This window comes from Bidens hawaiensis, unplaced genomic scaffold (genome assembly GCF_021521415.1).
Source record: "Bidens hawaiensis isolate Kalapana, Puna unplaced genomic scaffold, B.hawaiensis_p1.1 tig00020713_1, whole genome shotgun sequence".
Classification (NCBI taxonomy): Eukaryota; Viridiplantae; Streptophyta; class Magnoliopsida; order Asterales; family Asteraceae; genus Bidens; species Bidens hawaiensis.
Window position 1 is genome coordinate 269129 of NW_027493185.1, and position 24949 is coordinate 294077.

General features: G+C 35.5%; 2 protein-coding genes, 1 non-coding gene and 1 pseudogene across 3 annotated transcripts; 3 read left to right on the forward strand and 1 right to left on the reverse strand.

Moving 5' to 3' along the window:
• The first annotated feature begins 8003 nt into the window (after window positions 1-8003).
• On the forward strand, window positions 8004-8075 carry TRNAT-UGU (transfer RNA threonine (anticodon UGU)). The gene has a single exon. It is a non-coding gene; the product is annotated as a tRNA-Thr (tRNA).
• A 104-nt stretch (window positions 8076-8179) lies between these two features.
• On the forward strand, window positions 8180-8566 carry LOC143561589 (uncharacterized). Its single transcript, XM_077049631.1, has one exon. The coding sequence runs from the start codon at window positions 8180-8182 to the stop codon at window positions 8564-8566; it is 387 nt and encodes a 128-aa protein (XP_076905746.1).
• Window positions 8567-9541: 975 nt separating this feature from the next.
• Window positions 9542-13082, reverse strand: LOC143561583 (protein SIEVE ELEMENT OCCLUSION C-like). Its single transcript, XM_077049626.1, has 6 exons — window positions 12878-13082; window positions 12242-12786; window positions 12036-12148; window positions 11810-11940; window positions 11070-11558; window positions 9542-10218 (listed from the first exon to the last, which is right to left on the reverse strand). Exons 1-6 carry the CDS (start codon window positions 13058-13060, stop codon window positions 9598-9600), a joined length of 2082 nt encoding a protein of 693 aa, XP_076905741.1. The 5' UTR covers window positions 13061-13082; the 3' UTR covers window positions 9542-9597.
• A 10026-nt stretch (window positions 13083-23108) lies between these two features.
• Window positions 23109-24652, forward strand: LOC143561590 (cytochrome P450 86B1 pseudogene; annotated as a pseudogene).
• Window positions 24653-24949: the final 297 nt, after the last annotated feature.

Consider the following 24949-nt stretch of genomic DNA (forward strand, 5'->3'; position numbering starts at 1 on the left):
TTAGACATTGTATTGTTTTAGTTGGTTGGCTATTTAATGAGTTCTTATTGTTCGATGAACCAATTTTATTTTATTTTTATTCAATATGCGCATACTATTGCTAGGTTCGATTTCGAAATCCTAGGTGGCGGTGGAGGGGTACTAGGTAGTCTGGTAGGGTCTTGCATGCTCTTAGTGGTGTAATGTGGTTTAGAAGATAATTAAGGGTAGAAGATAGCCATGCTTTTGCTGCTGCTGTGTAAGATCATGCAAAGTTATCGTTGTTATTAAGATGGCAGTTAAAACAAAGTTTATGTTTGCTTAATTCATTTTTGCAAACTCTTGGAACAACTTTAATTGAAAAAAAGATCTGCTGATAGTGTTTTAGCTCACCAAATTCACTGCTGCTACTCTGCTCTTTATTTAATCACTTATATGGTTAGTCCCTAACTTCTGACTTTTTTTTTGAGTGTTTTAATTTCACAAACCTTTTTGATATTATATTTTCATTACATGTCTAATATGAATTCGTGTTGACTTTAATAATAATGTCTTTTTTTTTTATTTTGTAGATCCCTTTTTAAAGTTGCGAATATCCATGATCGTTTCCCTGAAAACAATCCACAGCATGTCGCTGTACCAGAAACAATGCCACAGGATAACTACTTTCAACTCAATTTTATATAGTACTTATCATGTTATTCAAGCCAATGATAGTAACAAAAGATGAACACACCGCCATGTTGATATAAATTCACCCAACAGTTCATGAGGTTGCATCCATAAACAGGTACAAGATTTTGCCTAATTATATATTCTGAGTTAGAAAGGCAACTAAAAAACAACTACATTAAATAACAGACCAGTCAATGAAGCATACAGTCCTGTCCTCGATCACCCCCGCAGCTTCAATCTAAACAACAGCTATAATTCGACAACCCAGGTACAAACCACTGAATCAAAGACCTAAACATAATGCACAAATAACATACTAACACCTGTATTTTTCATAACAGAAAGCACTGCAGCTAAACATGGTCGCCCTTAACTTAAACAGTGCAAATGAAAATCTTTTGGTCTCAAATGGACAAGGTAACCAACAGCTTCAAGAATTAAAAATCTTCTGGGTGGCAAAAGCTTAGCAGGAAAGGTGAAGGGAATTTTTTATCCCGAAGTAGGATTCGTATAACATGCATCCCTAATCCTAATCATATGGAATAAGCTTTTGGTCTGTGAGAATTAGTTGCATCTATGAAAAACCTACATGATGTACATGTTAGTAGAATAATGGTGTCTGTGTAACTTTCTGCTGCCAATATCGGTTAATGCTAGATCCTTGATTTGTATATATTATACCTCATATATATAGCACTTAACCATATACTAAGTTTACAATGAGTTATATCAACTAGCAGCAAAGAAGCCTTCCTCAACTCATCCTGTTTCCCTCGCTCTTCGGCAACCGCCTTTCCCCGCGAAACGCGGGTTCAGACAACTACTTTGGGTTGCTTAACTGCTTCACTACTTAACGTGCTTTTGTTAAGCGTCATTTAAACAACGCCGCATCGTGGCGGGTCTATCCACTAGTTTAAATTTAAGTATTGGAATGTCACGACGTTGAACTACATGAAACATAAAAAATAATTTAAAAGATAGTTTCGATATTTTTAAAATTATATATTAGATTTATTGCATTTTACATGTAGTGTTATGAATTTAACATGGCTATCAAAACATTTGAATTGAATTATATTATTATTATTATTATTATTATTATTATTATTATTCAAAGAAAAACAATTTTCAATGCATTAACTTACAAAATAGAGGGGTCTGGCTTTGTGCGTACAAATTATACTAAACCAATCCTCTTTGGATGCCCTGTCGTTTTATACATAGTGAAAGTGCATAATGCTTTCTAGCTGACCCTTTTTGTGATTTTGTCTAACTATGATCTTTTATAAAGTATCAACTGAAAACATATAAAAGAACATACTAAATCGTTAAACATAAAATAAAATATGAAATTCCTCAAAATAATGTCGAGAACTTTGTGTTTTCTCATTAAGTGGATAGTGGTGATTAGTGACGGATCTAGAACATAATTCTAAGGGTAGAGCAAAATTTTTTTTATCATACAATCTTTTTACCCGTTTTGCGCGTACTGGTAGCCGGTTCGCGTTTTGCGCATATGGGGGCCCGGTAACGCCTTTCGCACTTTCCCAGCCTGGTTACGCGCTGCATGTACCGGCGCCTAGCTACCAGTTTCGAGGGTTTGGTAATGCATTTCGAGTGTACCGGCGCCCTGTAACGCGTTTCGCTCATACAACCACCTTGTTATGCGTTTCACGCATCCCGGGCCTAGTTTAGTAGTACGCGCGTCTCCACGCCCAGTCACCTGTTTAGCGCATGTGGGCGCCTGGTTGCGCGTTTCCTACGGCGCACGGTAACCCGTTTCATGCCTACCTTCACACGATTATTTAAGTTAGGCTTTTAAGTTTTAATTAAATGGTAGGCTTTAAATCATCTTGTGCTTTTAAAACTTTAAAAGGTAAAGTTTTGGGCTTTTCAAAATATTTGAGGGGTAGCGTAATATAATTCCAGGGGTAACGTAATGCATAAAACGTAAAAATTCCCACTTCGCCGGAAAAGTTGAGGGGTAGCGGGTGCCACCCCTCCTTATAAGCTAGGTCCGCCCCCCGTGGTGATCAATGTTTTCGTTATGCACGAGACCCTTTTGTCTTTCTTTTAACTAAAAGAACCCATTACGAGAAACACTTTAAATTTGTTAGTGTGAGCCAAAAATACAAGACAGCAAGAAACTAAAGAACCATCAACTTATCAAGAACCTTTATTATTGAACTTTAGAAGTTAGTAGATTTAGTCAGTTGCAAGTAAATTTCAACTTATGTGAATCTAACCCAACCTCAAATTTGTAAGCAAAATCATAAACCTTCCAGAACTCAAGGTGTCCGAACTCCGAACTGAACGAGTGCTCTTTAATTGCTTACGCTTAACATATTACATAATGCCATAGATCCTTGTCATGATTATTCTTCCAGCATACTCTCGTAAGCAATTACATTATAATGCTTAGCAAAATCTTAGATTTTGAATAACTGGTACTACTTTTACGTTGCAACTTCTACAATGTAACTAAAAAAACACAACTTACTTTTTGATCTAAACGTTCACCTAACTTATCAAACCCCTATAGATATTTTGGCTACCAATCGAATCCATATACATGGATACTAATCTCAACAGACCGAAATTTTTTTTTTTTCATAATCCAACTACCATTTTGTAAGTCCCATCACGATTACTAGTGACATCAAGTAAACGTAATTATGTAAGAAGTAGAAATCATTCAAACAGATGGTTGGAATTCTACAACATCCTACTAGCCAAGTTGACCATGTTTAGCCTCTCAGTAGCATGTTTCTAGAAAATGTACAGGACATATGTATAGGGCTGACAATTTATAACATGGCTGTTAGTACAGCATGACCAGATATGAATTTAAGCGGGTTAGTGCTTGGGGTAAACTATAACATCCCCAAAGTTTCGGTCCAAATTTGAAAAATTTATAAAGATGAAGGACCAAAAATACTAATAAGATAAGTAATGGGAAAATAAGATAAAAATATCTCATGTTAAGGAAATAAGGAAAACTCCATTCCATATGAAAAAAGGAAGAAAATGAAAACTCTTTATAAAGAAGAAAGTTTATATTATAATATTCTTATGTGGCTAATCACTCTCGCATGGGCTCGGGAACGGGCTCAGGCGATGGGCGCAATGTTGCGCTTTGTGGCGCACTTTGCACTTCGCAAGATTAGATCAAGACGTGACGAGCTACCAAAGTCCAGGGACTAAAAATGGAAATTCTAGAAATCTTGCTATTTCGCGCGACGCGAAGGAATTACCTTACGATTAAGTAACCGTGTCGTTGTATGGCACGTGGAGACACGTGGCAGGTCTAGTTGTCAACTCACCAGACCTTCGCTACGTGAACGACAAGAAATATCAAAGGCGGTTAGTTTGTCCTTCGCGCTACGCGAACAGCTAAAATGAAATTCTTCGCGGTACATGAAGGAACACATTTCAGCCTATAAATAGGTGGCATTAGGGTGGGAACCACTTCATCCACTCACACCCACTTTACCTCGAAGTACGTGTCATAATCCCATCATTACTGACGCGCTTGCTGTCTAGAGGTACGTGCAAGTAGAAGTGTTGCCCACGCCAAACTTAAGCATTTTGTATAGACAAGCCACATAACTATATAAGGTAGAAGTTCTGCCTGATTATTTTATTATATATGGCTTAGACCATAGTCGGGGGTTTAGTCTATACATTGATCAGATAATTAAGTGAAATGTAGTTTTCATAAGACAAAATTATAGATAGAATATTATTTTTTATTTTATATAAAGATATTTCTTATGAAGGAAGAAATTTGATATGCACGTGTATAAATGTTAAAACTTATGTTTTATAAAAGAAATGAGTATCAAGGTAAAGGTTATGCAAATAGAATAAATGTCTAAAGCAAGATTGTAGATCTAGTTATTTATAAAATTATTATTCTCGTACTATAGGTCCGAGGCAAAGATCAAGCATATATCAGTGAGATACATTGATTATAATAAAAGGTGAATACGCTCAATCTTTTTATAGTATGAAAATGTTTTACGACGTGAATACGTCTAACATCATGAAAATGTATTATCTATTACTCTTTTAGATTTTGAAGGTTATCCAAATGTAAAGAGTTAGAAAAGTATTTACATGAGCGTTGGTTCAAATCCTCTAAAACCTTTTGATAAAGGTAGTACTAAACACTCAAACTAAAATATACATGTGTCTGGATCCTTACATATATGTACTGTAGTGAGCACACTATAGACATACTAACCATGAGGCAAGTGACTATCTCTAGGGCGAGCGACCGTCCAATTAAGTGGTTTGTGCATATGTTTAGTTCCAATGAGATTGAATTAAGACCTACTGAGTCATTGAACGTTATTGGTGTTATGTCATAACAAATTATGACAACCTTTTATCGAGCAGTGTGTTCACCAGCATATAGCTGACGTATTTTTAAAAGTGTTTTCAGGTAATCAGGAGTAAAGTATAGAGGTGGATATGCTGTAACATTTCGGGTTTTTACAGTATTCGTTTGTTTTGTTTTATCATTGTACGAACATCTTTCGGATCCTAATCCTTAATAATACTTTGCACTTATAGTTATTAGTTTACTTTTATTCACTATTAGCCCTCAAAGTTTTATATATTAGTTATTCATTTAGTATAACAAAACAAGTTGCAATATTGATCAAAAATACAAACTAGGAGGACCATATCTGCCATTATGAAACTTGTCCCCCATTGAACGCCGGAGCGCTGCGCGGCGGCCCTAGGCCCGCCGTCGCGCGACGCCGTGGGATAGCTGCACAGTCAGATCGTTTATATTGTTTCCTTAGTTCGTTTTTGGCATGAAATCGGTTATATTAAGCATGAATCGCGAGAATTAAGGGCCAAGACATCTTCATATGACTGAGATATATGTTCCAGATTGTTTCTTAACCATCAAGACCCAATCTTTATGATATATTCTGTGATTCTTTCATTAAAACATAGATTATTGCTTAAACGGGCCAAAACGTCCATAATTGGTTCGGTTTAGCTTTTCTATATAAACAAGTCATAACCATCTGCCATAAATCTTTACACAAACCCTAAATATCATCCTCCATCCGTCACTTGCATTTGCTTCCTCTTGATTCTCTCGGTTTTTGGTGATTTGTTGAAGAACCGTTCATTAAACGGTTGACTTTGCAAGACTAAGGACCTTTGATTCGTTGTATCTCGTTGTTCGTTCACATTCCGGGTAAGTTGTAAACTGAGTTTTTGTTCATAAACATCTTCTAGTCGATAACCTTCAATCAATTTCTGAGATTGAAGGGTATTGACTGGTCAATTGTTTTAAAACCCGATAAAGGGTAAAACAGTCAACAACTTTGACTTCTCGTTTTCTCATACTTCTGGTCAGATTCAATGTTCGGTCCAGAATACTTTTCTTCTCGTAATTAAATTTAAAGGGTTCTGACCAAAACCCGACTTCTGACTCGAAGTTCGGATTCTGGTCAGACTCGACTCGTTTAAACGTTAAAATTGACATAACTTCAGCTATACTTATCCGTTTGGATTGATTCCAGCGGCATTAAGTTCGTTTTTACTTATACTTCCATATCGTTAAGTTTCAGGTTCTGTTGGATATTCTCGTTCGACGCGTTAATCGGAAGACCTCTTATTTATTCTTAATATTTTAATTAACTCGCTTATTATTAAGGTGAGTTTTGTCATTCCCCCGTTTTTACTTATTTTTAAACGTTTTGGGGGAGTATGCGTACTTATAGTATTTCATATTATACATATCTCAATCATTAGCAAACGTTATATTGTGTGTGAATTGCTAAACATAAATGCTAATTGATTACTTGTTTAATTTGCGCATTCGAAGAGGTCCACCATATTCTCATTATAGTATGATCATACGACCGTCTAGTTTTAACTGGTGCCCGATTCGCTTGGAAATGGTTCGCTTGACACTTTATTTGATCATTGGTTTGGTTTATTTACCACTTTATTTACGTTTTGCTATCTTTTCATATTATATATTATTGCAAAATTAATGACTTGCTCACTCAACATATTTGTTGACAAAACCTATTGTATTTTCTACGTATATACAGGTTATCGTTTGAATTGAAGAATTGAAGTCATGGATTGCTAGTTGAGACCATAGGCTTATTCAAGAACAAAAATTAATTTAAGTTAGTTGAATTATTTCCTTTATTGTTATGGATTATTGTTTTGAATTATTTGCTGTAGATAAAGATTAATGGTCGGTGCCACAACTTCTTTATAGAAATCCACTGTTTTATTATTTAAGTATTGGTTTCATCATTTAAACGAAGTTGGTGGTTGTAGCTAATTAGTTGAAGTTTGTTCTACCAACTTCTTTGTGTTCTTGTTGCCCGGTTCAAGTACTTTCCACTTCATATGCGTCTCTATTAATTGTTTTATTTTTGGTGGGCTGTGACATAGTGTTTATTTGAAAGGTTTTGAATTTAGAAATTTTTTTTTGAAAGCTATTTTTTAGATTTTACGTATAATAATGTGAGGAAATTAGTTTAGATTTAGTTTTGAAAATGTATCGTAAGGAACCTAACCAATAACGAAATTATTTTTTATGTTTATTCTGGTATGATAACGAAGCTAACCGATACCGACCAAATGTGTGGCTACTCGCCGCTACAACGTTCGTGTTTTGTTGTTTTTTTTTGTTTTAAATTAGTTAATTTTTTGAAAATATGTTTTTGGTTTAGTTCTAGTATCGTGGCGAATTTTCCGCCACAACGCCCGTATTTTGCCAAGCGAATAAACGTCGTTTTACTAATTTATTTTCTAATTTAGCATCGGTACCGGTATGAACCTAACCTATATCGACTGTATATGTGACGCTTTAATCATAAGTTATAGGTGCTCTAACACTATTTCGGGCGTTCACATATATTTTTTCGATTTAGTGTAGGTGTTGTGACTAGCTTAACCGATACAGACCGAATTTGCCTCAAACTGTTGCCGCAACACGGTGGGTTTCAAACCTAGTTATTTTTATAATCAAATTTAGTTAATCATGTTAAGCTTTTCGTGCTATACATATAAGCGAATCTTGTATTTAATGTGTTAAACGTGTCGTCTCATATCATTTGTATAATTAAATCAAACACCTAGTCATCTTAATTTAACCTTGTTAAACCTTTTATGTTATGTAACCTACTTATCATGAATGCCCGTATAGTGTTTCTTATTATGAATGCCTTTATCCATGTTTAGAAAATGACACGTTTAGTAACTTTAGTTAAATCTGCCATCTCATCATCAACTTGTTTAATACAACAAAATACATTTCTAGTAGTCTTATTTGGAACATCAATATGAATATCACAAGTGCCTCTATAGTTCAGTGGTAGAGCGCCAGTCTTGTAAACAGGAGGTCTGTAGTTCGATCCTGCGTGGGGGCATAATATTAGTATTACTTTTTTAATTTTATATATATTTTTTTTAACTCAATCAAAATCTTCTTTTAACCTTTGTTCATCACCAACACCCACAAAACTAATAAAAAATGTCCCAACTTTTTCACAAGATTCTCCGAAAACCCATCAACGGAACCACAATTCGATCATTAATCAGCCACCAAACTCCACCACAAGCTGCAATTCCTCATCTTGTTCATCACCCACAACCCAATTTCAAAACCCCTTTACCCGAATCATCTTCTGATGACAAACCGACCCGTTTCAATCGGGTTCATATTTACCCGAGTTTTTCATTTGGGTGTTTCTTGAATCCGATTTCTTCATCTGGGTTACCGGATTCTTGGCCACAGGAGGATCCGGAGGTTGATGGGTCGGGTATGATTTGGGCGGATAGTGTGAAGAAGAAAAGAAAGAAGAAGATGAATAAGCATAAGTTGAAGAAACTTAAGAAGCGTCTTCGTCACTGCTCTTAATTTAAAGGTGTTCTTTTATGCCATAAAAGATTTTATTTTTATGGTCTGCTGTTGATTAGGCATTTGAAATTTTGAATGATTGATCAGTTGTGGAGTTTTTGATAATTGCTGCTTATTTGTTAGTGAAATGTTTATGCTATTTTATGTTATGATGGTTAGTGAAATCATGGATTATGGTTTTAGCTTTGTTTTTAGAATGATCATTTGTTGGGATATGTTGAGCTCAGTTTAATGGATTAGGATAGACGAACTCATAAGACTATGTGTAGTGGTTTAACTAAAAAGTGCAAAAGTGACTGCCATGTCACCTTGGTTTTAAATTGCGCGTATAATGTGCTGATACGGTTCGTGATGGTTAGTCGCATTGCAGCATATGATGCGTAGCGATTACATTACGCGGTCAAGCGCAAGATTCGTTATAATGCACGCAACTTGTTAATTTAAGTTGTTTTTTTTTTGAAATGGGTCGACTTTACAAAGAATCACAGATTAAGAATCGATTTCAGTTAACCTGGCTGCTTCAAAGATTCTGAAATTCAAAAACAGACTTCAAATCTTCTTCAATTGCAGTTTGCAATTCAAAGATTCATAATCGGGCTCAATTGCAATTTGCAAGAGTTAGCGAAGACGTGTTTGGGAGTTCTAATCAGGTATTTAGGGATTTTAGTTTTGAAATTTTCAAAAATTTAGAATCAGTTGACGTCATTGTCAGGGCCACATAGGCATGGGGGCTCTCACTAATTTTTCCCTCAAAAACATGTAATGGTTTAACTAAAATTACAATTATGTAGGTTCAGTTTACCAAACAAATTCTGGTTTTTTGTGTCAAGTTCTTTATCAAATTCAACAATACTAAATCAAGACTGCATAAAAGCTGAACCACAGGGCTCATGGATCATGGCTCATATATTTTTATCTCAAAAGAGAAAAACCAACATTATATATTTGGTATTATTATTATTATCCAAAACCTACACTTATTTATAATGTTTGTCAGAAAAACTAACTTGTCTTTTCTAACCTTCAACATTCTACTTGGATCCATCGCACTTATAAACGATATATGCACTCATCACACGCTTACATTTATCACAAACCACAGTTCCTTGACTCATTCCTTCATCATATGGTACCATGGTCGTGTGATCACAAGTGACTGCACTATTAACTTCATCATCAACACTTCTGATCGCGCCCACAAACCCCAACGTTCCAACCTTGTTGGCCCAGTCAGGAACCCGGTCAAAGAACTCCATGACTTTGTTTCCTTTTAACATCACAAAATCTTTGGAACTCACACTGCCAAAAACAGCCCAATTTGTGTTTTGGTCATCAGTGTCTAGCAATTCTGAGACTTGGTTCAACAGGGTTTCATAGTTGGCAAAAGTTTGACTTTGACCTGCCTGAAGAATCGAATCTTTAATCTTCTCTAGCTTTAGCCAGAAAAACCGAACCTTTATAGGAGTAAAGGAACTGTCTTTGTTGATATTGGCTAATGCTGTTTGCATGCTTTCGGTTGAGTTTCTGCTTCCGACGTAGATCACTTGAAGCTGCAAGCCTGCATCTTTTAGTTTCTTGATTCTTGATTCAAATTCCTTGATCCAGTCTAGCTTACTACTTCCACATATGCAAATGTTTTGGCCTCCTTCCGCCTGAAAACAAGATAAATGAGTAAGCATGCCCACAACCCGAAAAAGCAGCAGCCTTTAGGGTAGAGGTGTACAAAACCGGTTTTAAAACTAAACCGAACCGGTTTATAAACCAAACCGGTTTGGTCAACGACTGGTCAAAACCGGTTTGACTCAAACCGGTTTAGAAGCAAGATAGGCCGGCCTGGTCACGTCGGTTCGGTCCGGTTTAGAAACCGGTTTAACCGGGTTTAAACCGGTTTTCCTCTAACCGGTTCGGTTTTAAAACCGGTTTGGTAGATGGGAACCTGCCTTGAAACTGGCGGTTTGGGTCGGTTGGGAACCGGTTTGGGTGAAACCGGTTTTAAACCCAAACCGGTTCGGTTCGGTATGCCTAAAACTGGTTTTTTTGTACACCTCTACTTTAGGGGGTGATAGGCACATTGGATTTTAATAATCCAAGTGACCCATTGACCGAATAATTCATACTTACAATGTAACTACTGACACTCCTAACTTTCACTTTTGTTACCATGACAATCCCATTGTAACGAAAATATAACTCAGTTTGCCCTAGTGAACAAATGACCGACTTTAATCCCTATCAGACTGTCAACTGTTTTGAAACGACATAAATCAACGTTAGAGGCATCAACAGATCAACTTCTATATTGCTTAGAGATAGATACATGGTCTGTTGAAGCATTACAATAAGTGCATCTAAGACTCGAACAAGCTAGCATCTTTTCACATTATTTCATTGGTACATAGTTCGAAAAATAAAAAATAAATCCATGTGGAAATGAGCCTGATTTTGCTTGGTTTCCAGTTTTTATTATTTGCTGATATAATTTGACTAATTTTAAGAATCTTACCATCTTGGTTAGGAAGTGATCTGTTCCATCTAACATAAGCTTCATATTCCAATTTTCTTCCTCCCAAAGTTCTTTCTCTTTTGAACCCGAAAAAGGAAACGCTTTTGGTCCCCAAATCAACACCATATTAATTGCATTATAATTTGAAACCGAACTGTGCGAATCTAATACTACCAACAAAGCCCTTTCTTCAAACTTCCATTCTTCTCTAATTATTCTCACTATGGTTGAGTTTAGCAGCCATGGTTGCCTGATTGACAGCCATGGTAACGAGTTTGATAAGTAGTCAAAACTTATGTGTTCTTCAAGAGTCCATGTTTCTGAAGACGAGATTGGGACCCACATGATTTCATAATCTTGTTCTATGTTCTTGTTGTGAGGATGCTCATGAGTTTGTTGTAGTAGCAATAGAGTTTGCTCTATTGGCAAAAGATCTGGCTTTGAAATCAAAAGCATAACTACCTTGTCTTTCAATGCTGATATACCAACCTGTTTTAGCCAACAGTTAATTGTAGTGGTAGAAACATAAAAGCAATGAAGTGATGGTGGATTATAATTTCCAATCAAGGTATAACAATAACATGGTCTATTAGCCTATTTGGTGCGCGCGCGTGTATGTGCTGAAAAACAAATTAAGATGATAGTTCATATCCTTATTTATCAAGGTATGTATGTAGGTCCCCTGTGATGAATTGTGCCTCTATCTTGCTATAGATGGTTCATGTAAAGAAAGGACTTACCTTTCCTTGAGAAGAAGAATCCTTGAGAGGTAAATCATCATTCAAAGAAAAGAATAATTGAAGCAATTCTTGATTATCAGCTTTGGTCTGATCCTTAACAAGAACCATCAGCTTTTTGTACAGTTTCTGCTCTGCAAAATAAAATAGAACAATCTTTTTATGACGAGAAGATTCAACTTCTGTTCGGTGGTTATTGTCGTATCTCATAATAACCGAGAGGCTCTACCTATCTGTTCTTGATATGCATCAACCTGCATTCCGAGGCAACTGCATAATCTGCTCAACCTAAGAGCCAAACTAGACAAACCCCATGCTGCATTCGCGGTTATATTCGAATTCCTGTAAAAAAGTTTCGAACTTTAATTTTATTTTAACCATAAAAATCAAAAGAAATTAGTTAATAAACCAAGAAAAGTGGAAAAAAGAAAAGGCACTTGCTCCTGCTTCATGGCAATCAAGTCTGTGATCTGAGAAGCAGAGGCCAGTGTGCTTCTAAAGATCCAATAAGTAGCCAAGTAGATCTTAGACTTTGCAGCAGCCATAAGTGTGCAATCATGATCATCAACAAGTACAAGTTGTAGAGGCAGGCCTTCAAATCTCACTACACACTTAGCTAATTCCACCATTTCTTTTATTAGCATTTCCATAGCCTTAAACTGGGGTCTTAAAGCTTCAAAATTTTTCCAACACAAGTTCTTGAGTAACGCAAGTGATGCTGCTAACGAATTGTGTGAATAAACCTCAAGAACAAGCCGAAATTCGCCATAACTTATTGCAAATGCTGTGAGAATCAAAACCACCTTCGCGTCCCATCTGTATTTGCCTAACATCTCTAGTAAAAGTAGAGTTCTCGCGTGCATATCTATGGTGTTATGACACTCCCATAGTATTGCATGTGACAACTTATAAATGCAATGCTCCAAAGTTTCTTTCATTGCAAAGCTTTCGATACTATCAAGATAATGCACATCAACAGTCTGAAAATTCAAAAAAAAAAACGATAGTTTTGTTATAAAGATCAAGAGAACAATATTAATCAAGATGATCAAATGAATCAAGTGTTGATACATTGTTTGAATTAGACGCGTATAACATGACATTTTCCATGACTTGAAATAAAATCTTGCAATCCACACGTTGCCCATCGGATTCATGAGTGAGTAGAGTCTTGTTAATGATGATTTCTTGTTCAATAGATAGTTTTGTAGAAGAAGATTGAGGGGTGAAACTGTCATTTCTACTTAACTCCATAGTTGAATCAATTCAAATGAATTCAACTACTACATCTGTCTATATGAAAAAGTGTATTATGCTAGAGTTGAGCCTTTCTTGAGGTTAAAACTTTAGTTGGTTGATATAGTACAAGTAGTTATTGCATGTGTACAACATCTCCATGTGCACTTCTATCCATGGTAGACATAAAAAAGCAAAATGTGGAGCATTATAAAGAAAAAGAAAAAGGAAAAGGAGGTGAGGTTCCTAAACCTTCTTGTAAGCATGAAATATGTGGGAAGACTTTAAAAAGCAAATAAAGGTGTCAAACATGTAACTGTAGTGAAAGAAAGCCCTTTGAACTATTACCAGATAAACAATCTAATAAAATATATACATACCTCATCTTAAACCCTAATCATTACATTAAGTTTTTTATTCAGGAATTTGGAAAAGTAAAGATAAGAAAATATTTGTTTTTTTATTCTTCAGTTTGTTTTTTTAAGAAAAAAAAAAGAATGAAAAGAAAAGTTAGGGGTTTTTTTTTCTTTCAAAACTTTCCAGCCAAATATGGTCTGATTATGAAGGAAAACTTTATAACCATGTACAATTACTAATTTACCATATCATTTCCTTCCTATCTAACTCAATAATGAGGACATAATTGTAAAGCTACAATTTTCTTTTTCTATCTTTTCGTTCCTGTCTAACTCAAAAATGTAATTAACACTGTATTTTCTTTTCTTTTCTTTTATTTTAACTCGAGAATACGTTTTAAGTATATAATTTATTTTCCTTTCTTCCCCTATCCAATCTTATCATTTTTTTTCTTTGTATTTTAAACCCGAGAATGCAGTATTAAACTTTTTTGAAAAGTAAAACTAATATAAATGTGTAATTATTCATATTTATTAATTTATACATCTTAGACTTCAAATTTTAAACTATTAAAATCAATAAAAAATAATAAGTTATTAAATTATCAAAAATATAATTATACAAATAATTGTAATTTAAAATTCAACTAAAATATAGAACAATTGTGAAATAACATTACATAACCCTTTAACAATATAATTGTAAGGCTAAACAAAATTTGAAAAAATGAAACAAGTGATTTGTAAATTGTTTAACATTCGGAAGACTCGGGTGTTTGGGCCAACCTGGCTAAAACAATAAAGGGATTTTTACATATTTTTCCTTTCTAAACTATGTAAATTACATATTTTCCTAAAATACAAGCTTTTAATGCAAAATGTACAATACTCTTTAAGCATGGTTTAGAGAAATATGTAATTTCAAAGTTTAGGAATGGGAAATATGTACATGCCCTAACAATAAATAAGCTCAAGTGGGAAAGCAGCAAATTGGTCGATTTAATCAAAGGGTCAGTTGGCGCAGTGTCACACCCCAACCTAAGGCGGAAATGCCGGGGCGTGATCCGATTGCTCACAGCTCGAAGATATTATCATAATATAAAAGTGATAATATCTAATTAATTATTTTAATTCAAATAAACACACATGTTTACAAATACAATAACCAATTTAAATAACAGATATGAATTCAAATAAAGTTTAACTTGTTTTCATCCTAAAGTCTTGTCTACGTGTCCAAGCTTTAATCTTCCATACAAGTAACCTGCATATGCGTATAAAATGGAGTTTTTGTCAACATAAAGTTGAGTGAGAATATCACCAATTTGACACAACAATAAAATAAGCATAACGTGATAAGTGCGAATAATGAAATCAAACCGTAAACAAGTATGTGGACCGTTGCCAAGCGAATCGGGCATTGGTCACCAGCATGAACACCCGTTATATGATTGATTGAATAGTAATTCCAACATATGATTGATTGAATAATAACACAAGTAAGCAATTAGCACGTAAGTTTGACTAAATCACTTCACAACAACACGTATGCATTTGTTTGAATATATATAGTATGAAAATATGATTACGTACGCATATGTCCCCAAAACGTTTGAAAACAGGGTATAAAAATGGGAATGATAAACTCACCTGATCGAATAAGCCAAACGGAAATGTTTATGACAAGAAGATGGAAATCACACTCTTCAGAAAATATCGACAAGAATCCTAATTAAATATTATAATATTATAAACGAATTATGAATGATGTAATACACATAATGAATTTAAGATTTTTATGTGGATTGGGTTACAATTACGATTGGTACGTTTACGAATTGAACGATTGCTCTCTAAAGATTATTGTTATAATAAAAATTCATTGTTTGCCATATAACTGAACTTATAAATAATTACTTTGAATAAATACAAATTGAGATCTATTATAGAAATAATCATTTAAATATTCAATTATAGTAAAATTTATATCTTAAGATCGTTAACGAGTTTCGATGGTAAAAGTTTAATAGACACTTTTAATACGTTAAATACGTTTATTATAATTTTGTTTAAAATAAATAATACATGTATATATATATACGCATTCATACATATACATAATAAATATAGGTAAATTTATAAAGATGTTTTAGCAATGATAAGCCTCAATATTAAGGTCGGGTTTTTAAATAAAATAGTAATGATTTATTATTAATAATATACATATACATATCTATACATATATACATATATAAACACATGAAACTTATACTGAAACTATTGGACACGAAACGTTAACTTTACGATGTCGGTTTAAAGAAAATATTGTTAAATTAATATTTGATATTAATTATAATATATTATAAATAATTATAACCAATTAAAACATTCAAAATAAAAAATACCAACAAAAAAGGGGCTGGCCGGGACTCAAACCCGCGACCACAGCCAAACCATGATTTTAGCACACACACACCAGCCATGCGAGCTGATGTGTTAGCTGGCTAAGAAACGTAAACAAATTGTTATATACAGAAACTGTTTAAACCCAAATTTGATTTAAGAACCCTAAATCATGCAATCGATCAATCCTTTCAATTTCCATTCAATTAACGTTGGGGTTATTATTAATCGACGTTATGCGAACTGGATACATGTTTCAATTACCTCGAAGGATGATGAATCAAGGGAGAAAGAGCAACCCAGTTGCGGCGCAAGAAACAGAACTCGAACAGGGGCTACGGCCAATAATAATGCAATTAAGGTTAGGGTTATGGGTCTTTGGATTATATAGAAGGTGCAGCCAGGTTTAATTGAACTATTATGACGATCAGTTAACAATCCACGAATTTAGGCCTAAACGGGTTCGTTTATTTTAGAATTAAAATAGATTTATGATACTATTTACCTAATTATGTTAGGAATTAGGACGGTTTGAATTATAGGAAAGATATAGGAAGATCAATTTTGATTATAGGACGAAGATTAAGGTTCAAGTAATCTAAACGGGTCACGGTTTATGGTTAAACGGTTCTTGAACCATGTGTAAACTGGTTTGGGTATAGGGTTATAAGTTACTTCACAAAATTTGCGGTTAAGTCCTTGGAGTTTTGATGTGGGAAAGATAGGGAGTTAAAGTTCATGTTTCGGGTTAAAAACGAACATTTTCTAAAATTGAACATATATTAAATAAGTATGTAAACAATTATAAATTTTATATTAATGTCTCGATAAAAAGGTGATACTTTTCAGTGTTAACTTCCCGAATCATAAAACGGGTCGAGTAAAAGATAGCAATTTGTTCGTTGGAAAACCCGAGTTGTTACAGTCTCCCTTACTTTAGGGCATTTCGTCCCGAAATTAAGAGAAACTACAACACCATTGTTTTGAAAATAATGAAACTTTTTAAAGAAAATATCATAACATAGAACTTATAATAACCACAGCAACGCTTCGAATGACAATCCGATAAGGGCACTTATATATAGGATGTACCAGCGGCGTATCCACCATGTCCTTATCATCTCATCATTCGTACCGTTACCCTAGCTATCTTGGGTTCTAAATCATGACACACAATTTTACATATTATGATTTCCATGTGATGACTTGAATAATTATGTTCCGGACCATATTACTTTTATCGTCGGATGGTCCACATAACTCGTTTCATCATGTGGGTTATGAAACATTTAAAATCATTATTTTGAAAGAAACAAACATTTTGATAAATTTGAAATTCAAAAGGTGATAAAGGTTGTTTAATTAATAAGTCATGGTAATTCTTGTTATTCATTTTTTCAGATTATTATGAGTAAGATTTGGAAATAGAAAGAAAATGGATTTCTTGAGACAGACGTTAGGATAAATTATGATTGATAGAAATAAGATAATAAGGTAAGAGTACAAAAACCCTAACAAAGTATGAAAAGAAACGTCATTCATAGAATGAAACATGCAACATAGTTCAAATTAAAATCACCAAACGTCACAAAATAACCAAAGAGTCAATACGATACCATAAACAGAAAGGACGAGATAGTCTTAAAATGGAAATAAAAACTTCACGGTCTTCCAAGATCTTCAGTTACGGTTGACTTGCTTTCCTTGACTTGGAGCACTTGAGGTACTTGGATCCATGATGACTTGAGCAGTAGCAGTAGATGGATTTGGGATAGCTTGGATAGGTTGAACTTGAACAACTTGCATAAGTGGGGTTGGGTTGAAGTGAGTTGGGTAAACTTGAGGTTGAGGGTAGAGGGTTTGGTAAGATTGAGCCATGTTGGTGATAGGAGCTTGCAATGGATATGGGTGATAGGTCAGGACTTGATTTGCATTAGGGGTGTAGTAGGGGGCAGGCATAGCTTGAGCTTGATGTGCATGGATAAGTTGAGGGCACGCATTGCAAAGATGATTAGGATCTCCACAATTATAGCAAGTACGGGTTTTAGGAACATCGGTTTGAGCAGGTGGGGTAGTTTGAGTATTGGACGATACACGGCAAGTGTTAGTAAGGTGACCATAACGGTTGCAATTGGTGCACAAGCGACATGGAGTTTGAGGCGGGTGATGGTAGTTGCAACCAGAGCATAACGGAAAAGGTCCAGTATAGTTCTTCTTGTTAGGAGCATCTTGGTTGGAGGGTGGTGGGTTGGTTTTGTTAACAGCATAGTTGCGGTGGCTGGCTTTACGTTTGTGGTGAGAAGGGTTACTAGTGGGTTTGGGTTTGGCCTTAGCATCGGTTGAGGAATCAGTTTTAGAGTTGTCGGGGGTAGGTTTAGCATCCTTACCAGGCAGGGTTCCATCTCTAACATGATCATCAGACAGTGAAGCAGCAAGAGTAATAGCTTCCTCGATTGAGAAAGGGTTTCGACTAACCACAGCATCACGGAAAATCGTTGGAAATCCATGAATGTACTTTCGAATACCACGAGCCAAAGGGGTTACAAGGTGAGGTACCATCAGGCTAAGTTCCTTAAAACGGTTCGAGTAAGTTGAATTGTCACCACCAATTTGTTTAAGCTCCCAAAACTCCGTCTCAAGCCTTTGCAGTTCATGCTCGGGACAAAACTCTCTCTTCATTGCATCCTTGAGTTCCTCCCAAGACATAGCCAAAACTTCATCAACACCATGTAAGGCTTTATAAGAGTTCCACCAAGTGAGAGCTCGTTCTTCAAAGACGCTCGTTGCGAACCTAGTACGCTTATCTTCTAGACATTCACAATGGATAAACTTGTTCTCCATTTGTTCAAACCAGCGGAGGAGCTTAGTAGCATTCTCCTCACCAACATAAGAAGGGGGTTTAGCACTTGTAAAGTTCTTGTAGTGGAAATTGTTTGGTGTAGCCGAAGTAGCGGATCCACTAGAGTTGATATTTTGCAGTTGAGCCACGATCTTGTGTAGGGCAGTAGTGAATTCCTTAGTGATTCTAGCAGCCAGACGACGATCATGAGGGGTCGACGAACAACGGTGGTTACGAAGATGAGCGCGAGAAGACATTCTACGAGGATCAACAATGAAAATTGTGTAAGATGACAGGTGAGTTGTAGGAATGAGTTAATATGAAATAATAGGGATGCGTCGGTATATGTGTATGTATGTACATGAATTAGTGCTAGTGAAGACTCGAGGACGAGTCGGGATTGAAAATAATATGTATGTGTTTGAAGCATTTAAGTGAATGATCAGTGTTTATAAAGTTTTCCAAGAATGAAATAACCAAGCATATCAAACTAGTTGACCTCCCATAAGCTTTCCATGGCAATTTGAATGACCCAACTAAATAAACAACATAAAGTTTGTGAATTGGCCTCCCATGAGCGTTCCATGGTAATTTGATGGCCCAATTCAAATAACGTGTAATAAACAGTTGAGTTGTCCGGCCCATGAGCGTGTACATGGCATTTAACTGACCCAACTAATTAACGAATTATCGAATCAATGGAGTTGTTCGGACCATGAGCGTTACATGGCATTTAACCGACTCAACTAAATATCGAATCAAAGAATCAAATAAATTTAAAATAACTTAAAAACACAATTGGAATTATAACCGTTTAGCCGGTTATGCTTACCATGCAACCGTTTAGCCGATTACGGGTACCACTTGAAGTTATGGTTGCACGACATTTGTCATGTCCCCACGCTTCAAGGTGAAGGAATAAAAAAAACACGGGAATTCTTAAGAAATTTCCCACAATAAAAGACAATCTACTAAAAGAAAAGGTTTAGAAAAATATTTTGAATGTGAGGCATAGCCTTGGAATTTGCGTGTGTATGTGCATTAAACAAATAAGATAAACACGATTAAATAATTAATCAAAGCAAGCTGCAAACAATTTAAATAGCACATAAGGCAGTTTAGATAAGCATGTATAGGGTTCCTAATCATATTTCTAGGGTCATTTCTAACGACCTATCTTATAACCTTCGGCTTTGATACCAATCTGTCACACCCCAACCTAAGGCGGAAATGCCGGGGCGTGATCCGATTGCTCACAGCTTGAAGATACTATCATAGTATAAAAGTGATAATACCTAATTAATTATTTTAATTCAAATAAACACACATGTTTACAAATACAATAACCAATTTAAATAACAGATATGAATTCAAATAAAGTTTAACTTGTTTTCATCCTAAAGTCTTGTCTCCGTGTCCAAGCTTCAATCTTCCATACAAGTAACCTGCATATGCGTATAAAATGGAGTTTTTGTCAACATAAATTTGAGTGAGAATATCACCAATTTGACACAACAATAAAATAAGCATAACGTGATAAGTGCGAATAATGAAATCAAACCGTAAACAAGTATGTGGACCGTTGCCAAGCGAATCGGGCATTGGTCACTAGCAGGAACACCCGCTATATGATTGATTGAATAGTAATTCCAACATACGATTGATTGAATAATAACACAAGTAACCAATTAGCACGTAAGTTTGACTAAATCACTTCACAACAACACGTATGCATTTGTTTGAATATATATAGTAAAAATGAACATTTTCTAAAATTGAGCATATATTAAATAAGTATGTAACCAATTATAAATTTTATATTAATGTCTCGATAAACGTGATACTTTTAAGTGTTAACTTCCCGAATCATAAAACGGGTCGAGTAAAAGATAGCAATTTGTTTGTTGGAAAACTCGAGTTGTTACACGTAGGGCCGGCCCTAGGGTGGCTAGGTGGTCAATGGCCCCCAGTCGACATCCCACTAGGCCCGAAATTTTTTCCAAAAAAAAATTTATGTATTTTTTTTTATAAAAAACAATATGTATGTTTAATGTTTAAACTTGATTACATAACAATTAGTTTGGTCTAGTGTAAAGAGGTATGACTCCCAACCAAAGGTTGTGGGTTCTAGTCTCATTTTAGACATGTTTAAGCTTATTTTTATTCAAACGTTTTTTACACAACCCAAATCATAACCAAGTATTCCCATTTAAAAATTAAATTGTTAAACCCCAACAACATACTCCTTTTACTTAAAGCCCAAAATATTTTTCGCTTTCTCGAAGCCAGCACTGAGCTGGCGATGGTAGGAAGCTGAGTCTTTGGATTTATAACTAGGTGGGTACTCAAATGTGACATCCAAAATCGGTTGGGGAGGAGAACAAAGCCTTCTTTATAAGGAGGTGGATATCTTCCCCATCGTAACGCGTTTTGGACGCTTAATGGTAGTGGATGAGAGGAGAATTCCACAGTTAAGCATGCTTTAATGGGAGTAGTATCAGGATGGGTGACCTCCTAGGAAATCTTCACCTGGCAACCAAAAGCAAATCCGTGAGGCGATGGTGGTACGTTCCGGCCAAAGCGGAAATATTATGGTGTGACGGTAGCTGGGCTGTTACAGATGATATCAGAGTCAGGGCCGGACCGGTGGTGCCAGGTCCCGCGAGGACGCTGGACCCCTAAGGGGAGTGGATTGTGACATCCCACGTTGGTTGGGGAGGAGAACAAAGCCTTCTTTATAAGGAGGTGGATACCTTCACCATCGTAACACGTTTTAGGCGCTTAATGGTGGTGTATGAGAGGAGAATTCCACAGTTAAGCGTGCGCTGGTAGGAGTAGTATCAGGTTGGGTGACCTCCTAGGAAGTCTTCACCTGGGCAACCAAAAACAAATCCGTGAGACGATGGTGGTACGTCCCAGCTAAAACGGACAATATTATAGTGCTGCGGTAGCTGGACTGTTACACTTTTTCACATTTATTTAGTACTGTAATGACTCGTTATGAAATAATGTGTTTTTGCGTAACCTAACTAACCCATTAACTCATGGCAAGGACCATTTTGGCCCAATAGTGTAATGCATGTGTTTAATTAAACTCAAAATAGCGTTGTATGACTTAATGTGTCTTTATGCAACCTAGACTAAACCATTAACACACATGAAAGCCCATTAATACCAAAAGTGTGTAAAGTAATCTGTAATCATGCAATTTGTCATAATATCATAAGACATAAAATAACTTGTTATGATCTAATACGTTCTTATGTAACCTAAACTAATCCACTAACATATGCCAAGACCCGTTGAGGCCTAAAAGTGTAAAGTAACCATGCATATGTATCGTAAGACACCACATCACTTGTTATGACTTGATGTGCATTTGTAACCTAAACTAACCCACTAATATATGAAAAAAAAATCATTAAGTCTCAAAAGTGTAACGAAACCATACAGGCGTATCATGTGAGTTTGTGTAACTTAATATAACCCATTAACACATGACAAGGCTACCGAGTCTCAAAAGGGTGGAATTAATCATAGACAATCGGTAAAGTGTAATAGTCGCACCAATAAACAATCGGTAAAGTGTAATATTCTTTAAGCCCAAAATAACTTTTTATAACCGGCCTAATGCTGCTTTGTGTAATAGTCGCACCAATAAACAATCGGTAAAGTGTTAGCTCAACGGTTTGTCTGAAATCGGATCATTCAAAGATTTTTCAAAGGAAGTATCATCGACATATTTCTTACGGTACCAACTTCATCTATTACCGAGGGAGCGGACCATTGATGACACTCCATTTTGTGGTGTACGTTATTTTACTTATTAATTAGTGGCTATATAAGCAAAAAAAGAAAAAAAGAAAAACAAAAATCCTGAATACCCTTTAGAAACAATATGATAAAATCCAACTTGCATGTTCAAGTAGTACATGTAAAATTTCCAAGATAAGTTCAAATTACCTACAAATCAACATAAAATCCACTATAACATGTTACTTAGTAATCAACCAACAGATGCAAGTAGAATTGTCACGGCTGAATCACAATCTTTTGAGTAAAATCTTAAATTAAAAAAAAATAAAAAATTAAGACTATAATCTTTTTCGTCATTTCCTTTTCAAGTGATTTTGGAAAACCACTTTGCACACGTAAATAGCACAAGGTTTGCACTAGAAACCAACATACAAAATCACACATTATGCATGGTAAGGTGTTTGTTACAAAATGATTCACAACTTTCCAAAGAAGCCGTGTTGAACACATAGTAACAATTTCAGAATATATGTATTAATTAATTTAATCAAAATCAGTAACCACCAATCATATTTCTTCTCAAACACATACATTATACATAAGCCAGTTTCATAAAATTTGATTGACATGTTTTACCATATATATGTGTACTAGGGCTATTTATGGTTGTATAACATGATCAACCTCATATTCTCTTCAACAACATGGTTGTATTCCCATATATGCTTCTCAGATATAGTAATAGGGCTCTTCATCATATTCATCTTTAACTCCATACTTCTAGGATTCACCATAAAAGGTCCTATGATATGGCCGATTTTCGGAATACTTCCAACGGTTGCATTACACACGACGAATCTTTACGAATGGGGCAGCAATGCTTTGATCAAATATGGAGGGACCTTTTACTATAGAGGTGTGTGGTTGGGTGGTACTTTTGGGATTGTCACTAGTGATCCTGTTAAAATTGAATACATGCTCAAAACAAATTTCAAAAATTTCCCAAAAGGTGTAGCTTATAAAGAGAGATTCCAAGATTTTCTTGGAGATGGGATCTTTAACGCCGATGACGAGCTGTGGAGGACGCAACGTCGTGTGGCTAACTCGGAAATGCATTCGACTCGCTTCACTCAATTCTCGATAGACTCGGTGAAAAGACTGGTGCATGACAAGTTGTTGAAGGTTTTAGAGGCTAAAAAAGGTGGTGTTGTTGACTTGCAAGATGTGTTGCTTCGGTTTACTTTTGACAACACTTGTGCAGTGGCATTTGGTGTCGATTCGGGGTGTTTGGAAGTTGATTTACCCGAAACGCCATTTGCTAGGGCGTTTGAGAAAGTTACTTTTGCGAGTTTGATGAGGTTCTTGGTCCCTCGTTACCTTTGGAAGACGATGAAGTTTTTCGGAATAGGGTTTGAAAAAACACTAGAGGATGCAATGAAAATTGTGCATGATTTTTCTGAGAAAACAGTAAGAGAAAGAAAGATTGAATTATTATTATCTAGCAAAGAAGGGGCAAATGGTACTTTGAGGTGTGATCTATTGTCAAGGCTTATAATAGTGGAACAAGATAAACAAGAAGTGTTTTTTACTGATAAATTACTTCAAGATTTTTGTATAAGTTTCATCTTAGCAGGTAGAGACACAAGCTCAGTGGGATTATCATGGTTTTTTTGGTTAATCACAAAACACCCATCTGTAGAAACATTAATTCTCCAAGAAATCCACAACATCCTACGACAACGAGAAAAATCCTACAAGGAAGATCAAGAAAACATAGTATTTACCGAAGAAGAACTAAAGAAAATGATGTATCTACAAGCGGCAATATCCGAATCTTTAAGATTGTACCCTCCGGTCTCATTTGACCACAAAGAGCCAAAAGAAGACGATGTTTTCCCGGATGGGACTGTTATTAAAGAGGGGGCAAGAGTTGTCTACTGCATGTATGGCATGGCTAGGATGGAGAGCCTATGGGGTCCAGATTGTTGTGAGTTTAAGCCCGAAAGATGGATCAAAGATGGTGAGTTCATAAGTGAAAGTCAGTTCAAATACACCGTGTTTAATGCGGGTCCAAGGATGTGTGTGGGCAAAAAGTTTGCATATATGCAAATGAAAATGGTGGTTGCTTCTCTTTTATTGAGGTATAAATTGAAACTAGTTGAAGGTCAAAAGATTTCTCCAAAAATAAACACTACACTTTACATGAAGCATGGACTCTTGGTCACCATGGAGCCTAGGCCAAAGTTTATTGATTGATATTGATTTAAATTTGGCATCATGAAGTTGCTTGATTCTTCGTTATTGTACTTGTTATGAACTTGCTTTGATTTTTAATTAGGTTCAATGTACACATGTATGTGAGATATAATAAAAATTTATATTGATTCTAATCAGATTATGTAAGATTCCATTTTCTTGAAGAAGTGTGATTTATGTTGGATGAAGAGGTATGTACCCGCCTCAACACCGAGCAAGGCGGGTCAACCCACAAGATAAACACATTATGAAGGCACAAAGCCAAAACCTATGCGCATGGCGCATACAAAACATGCT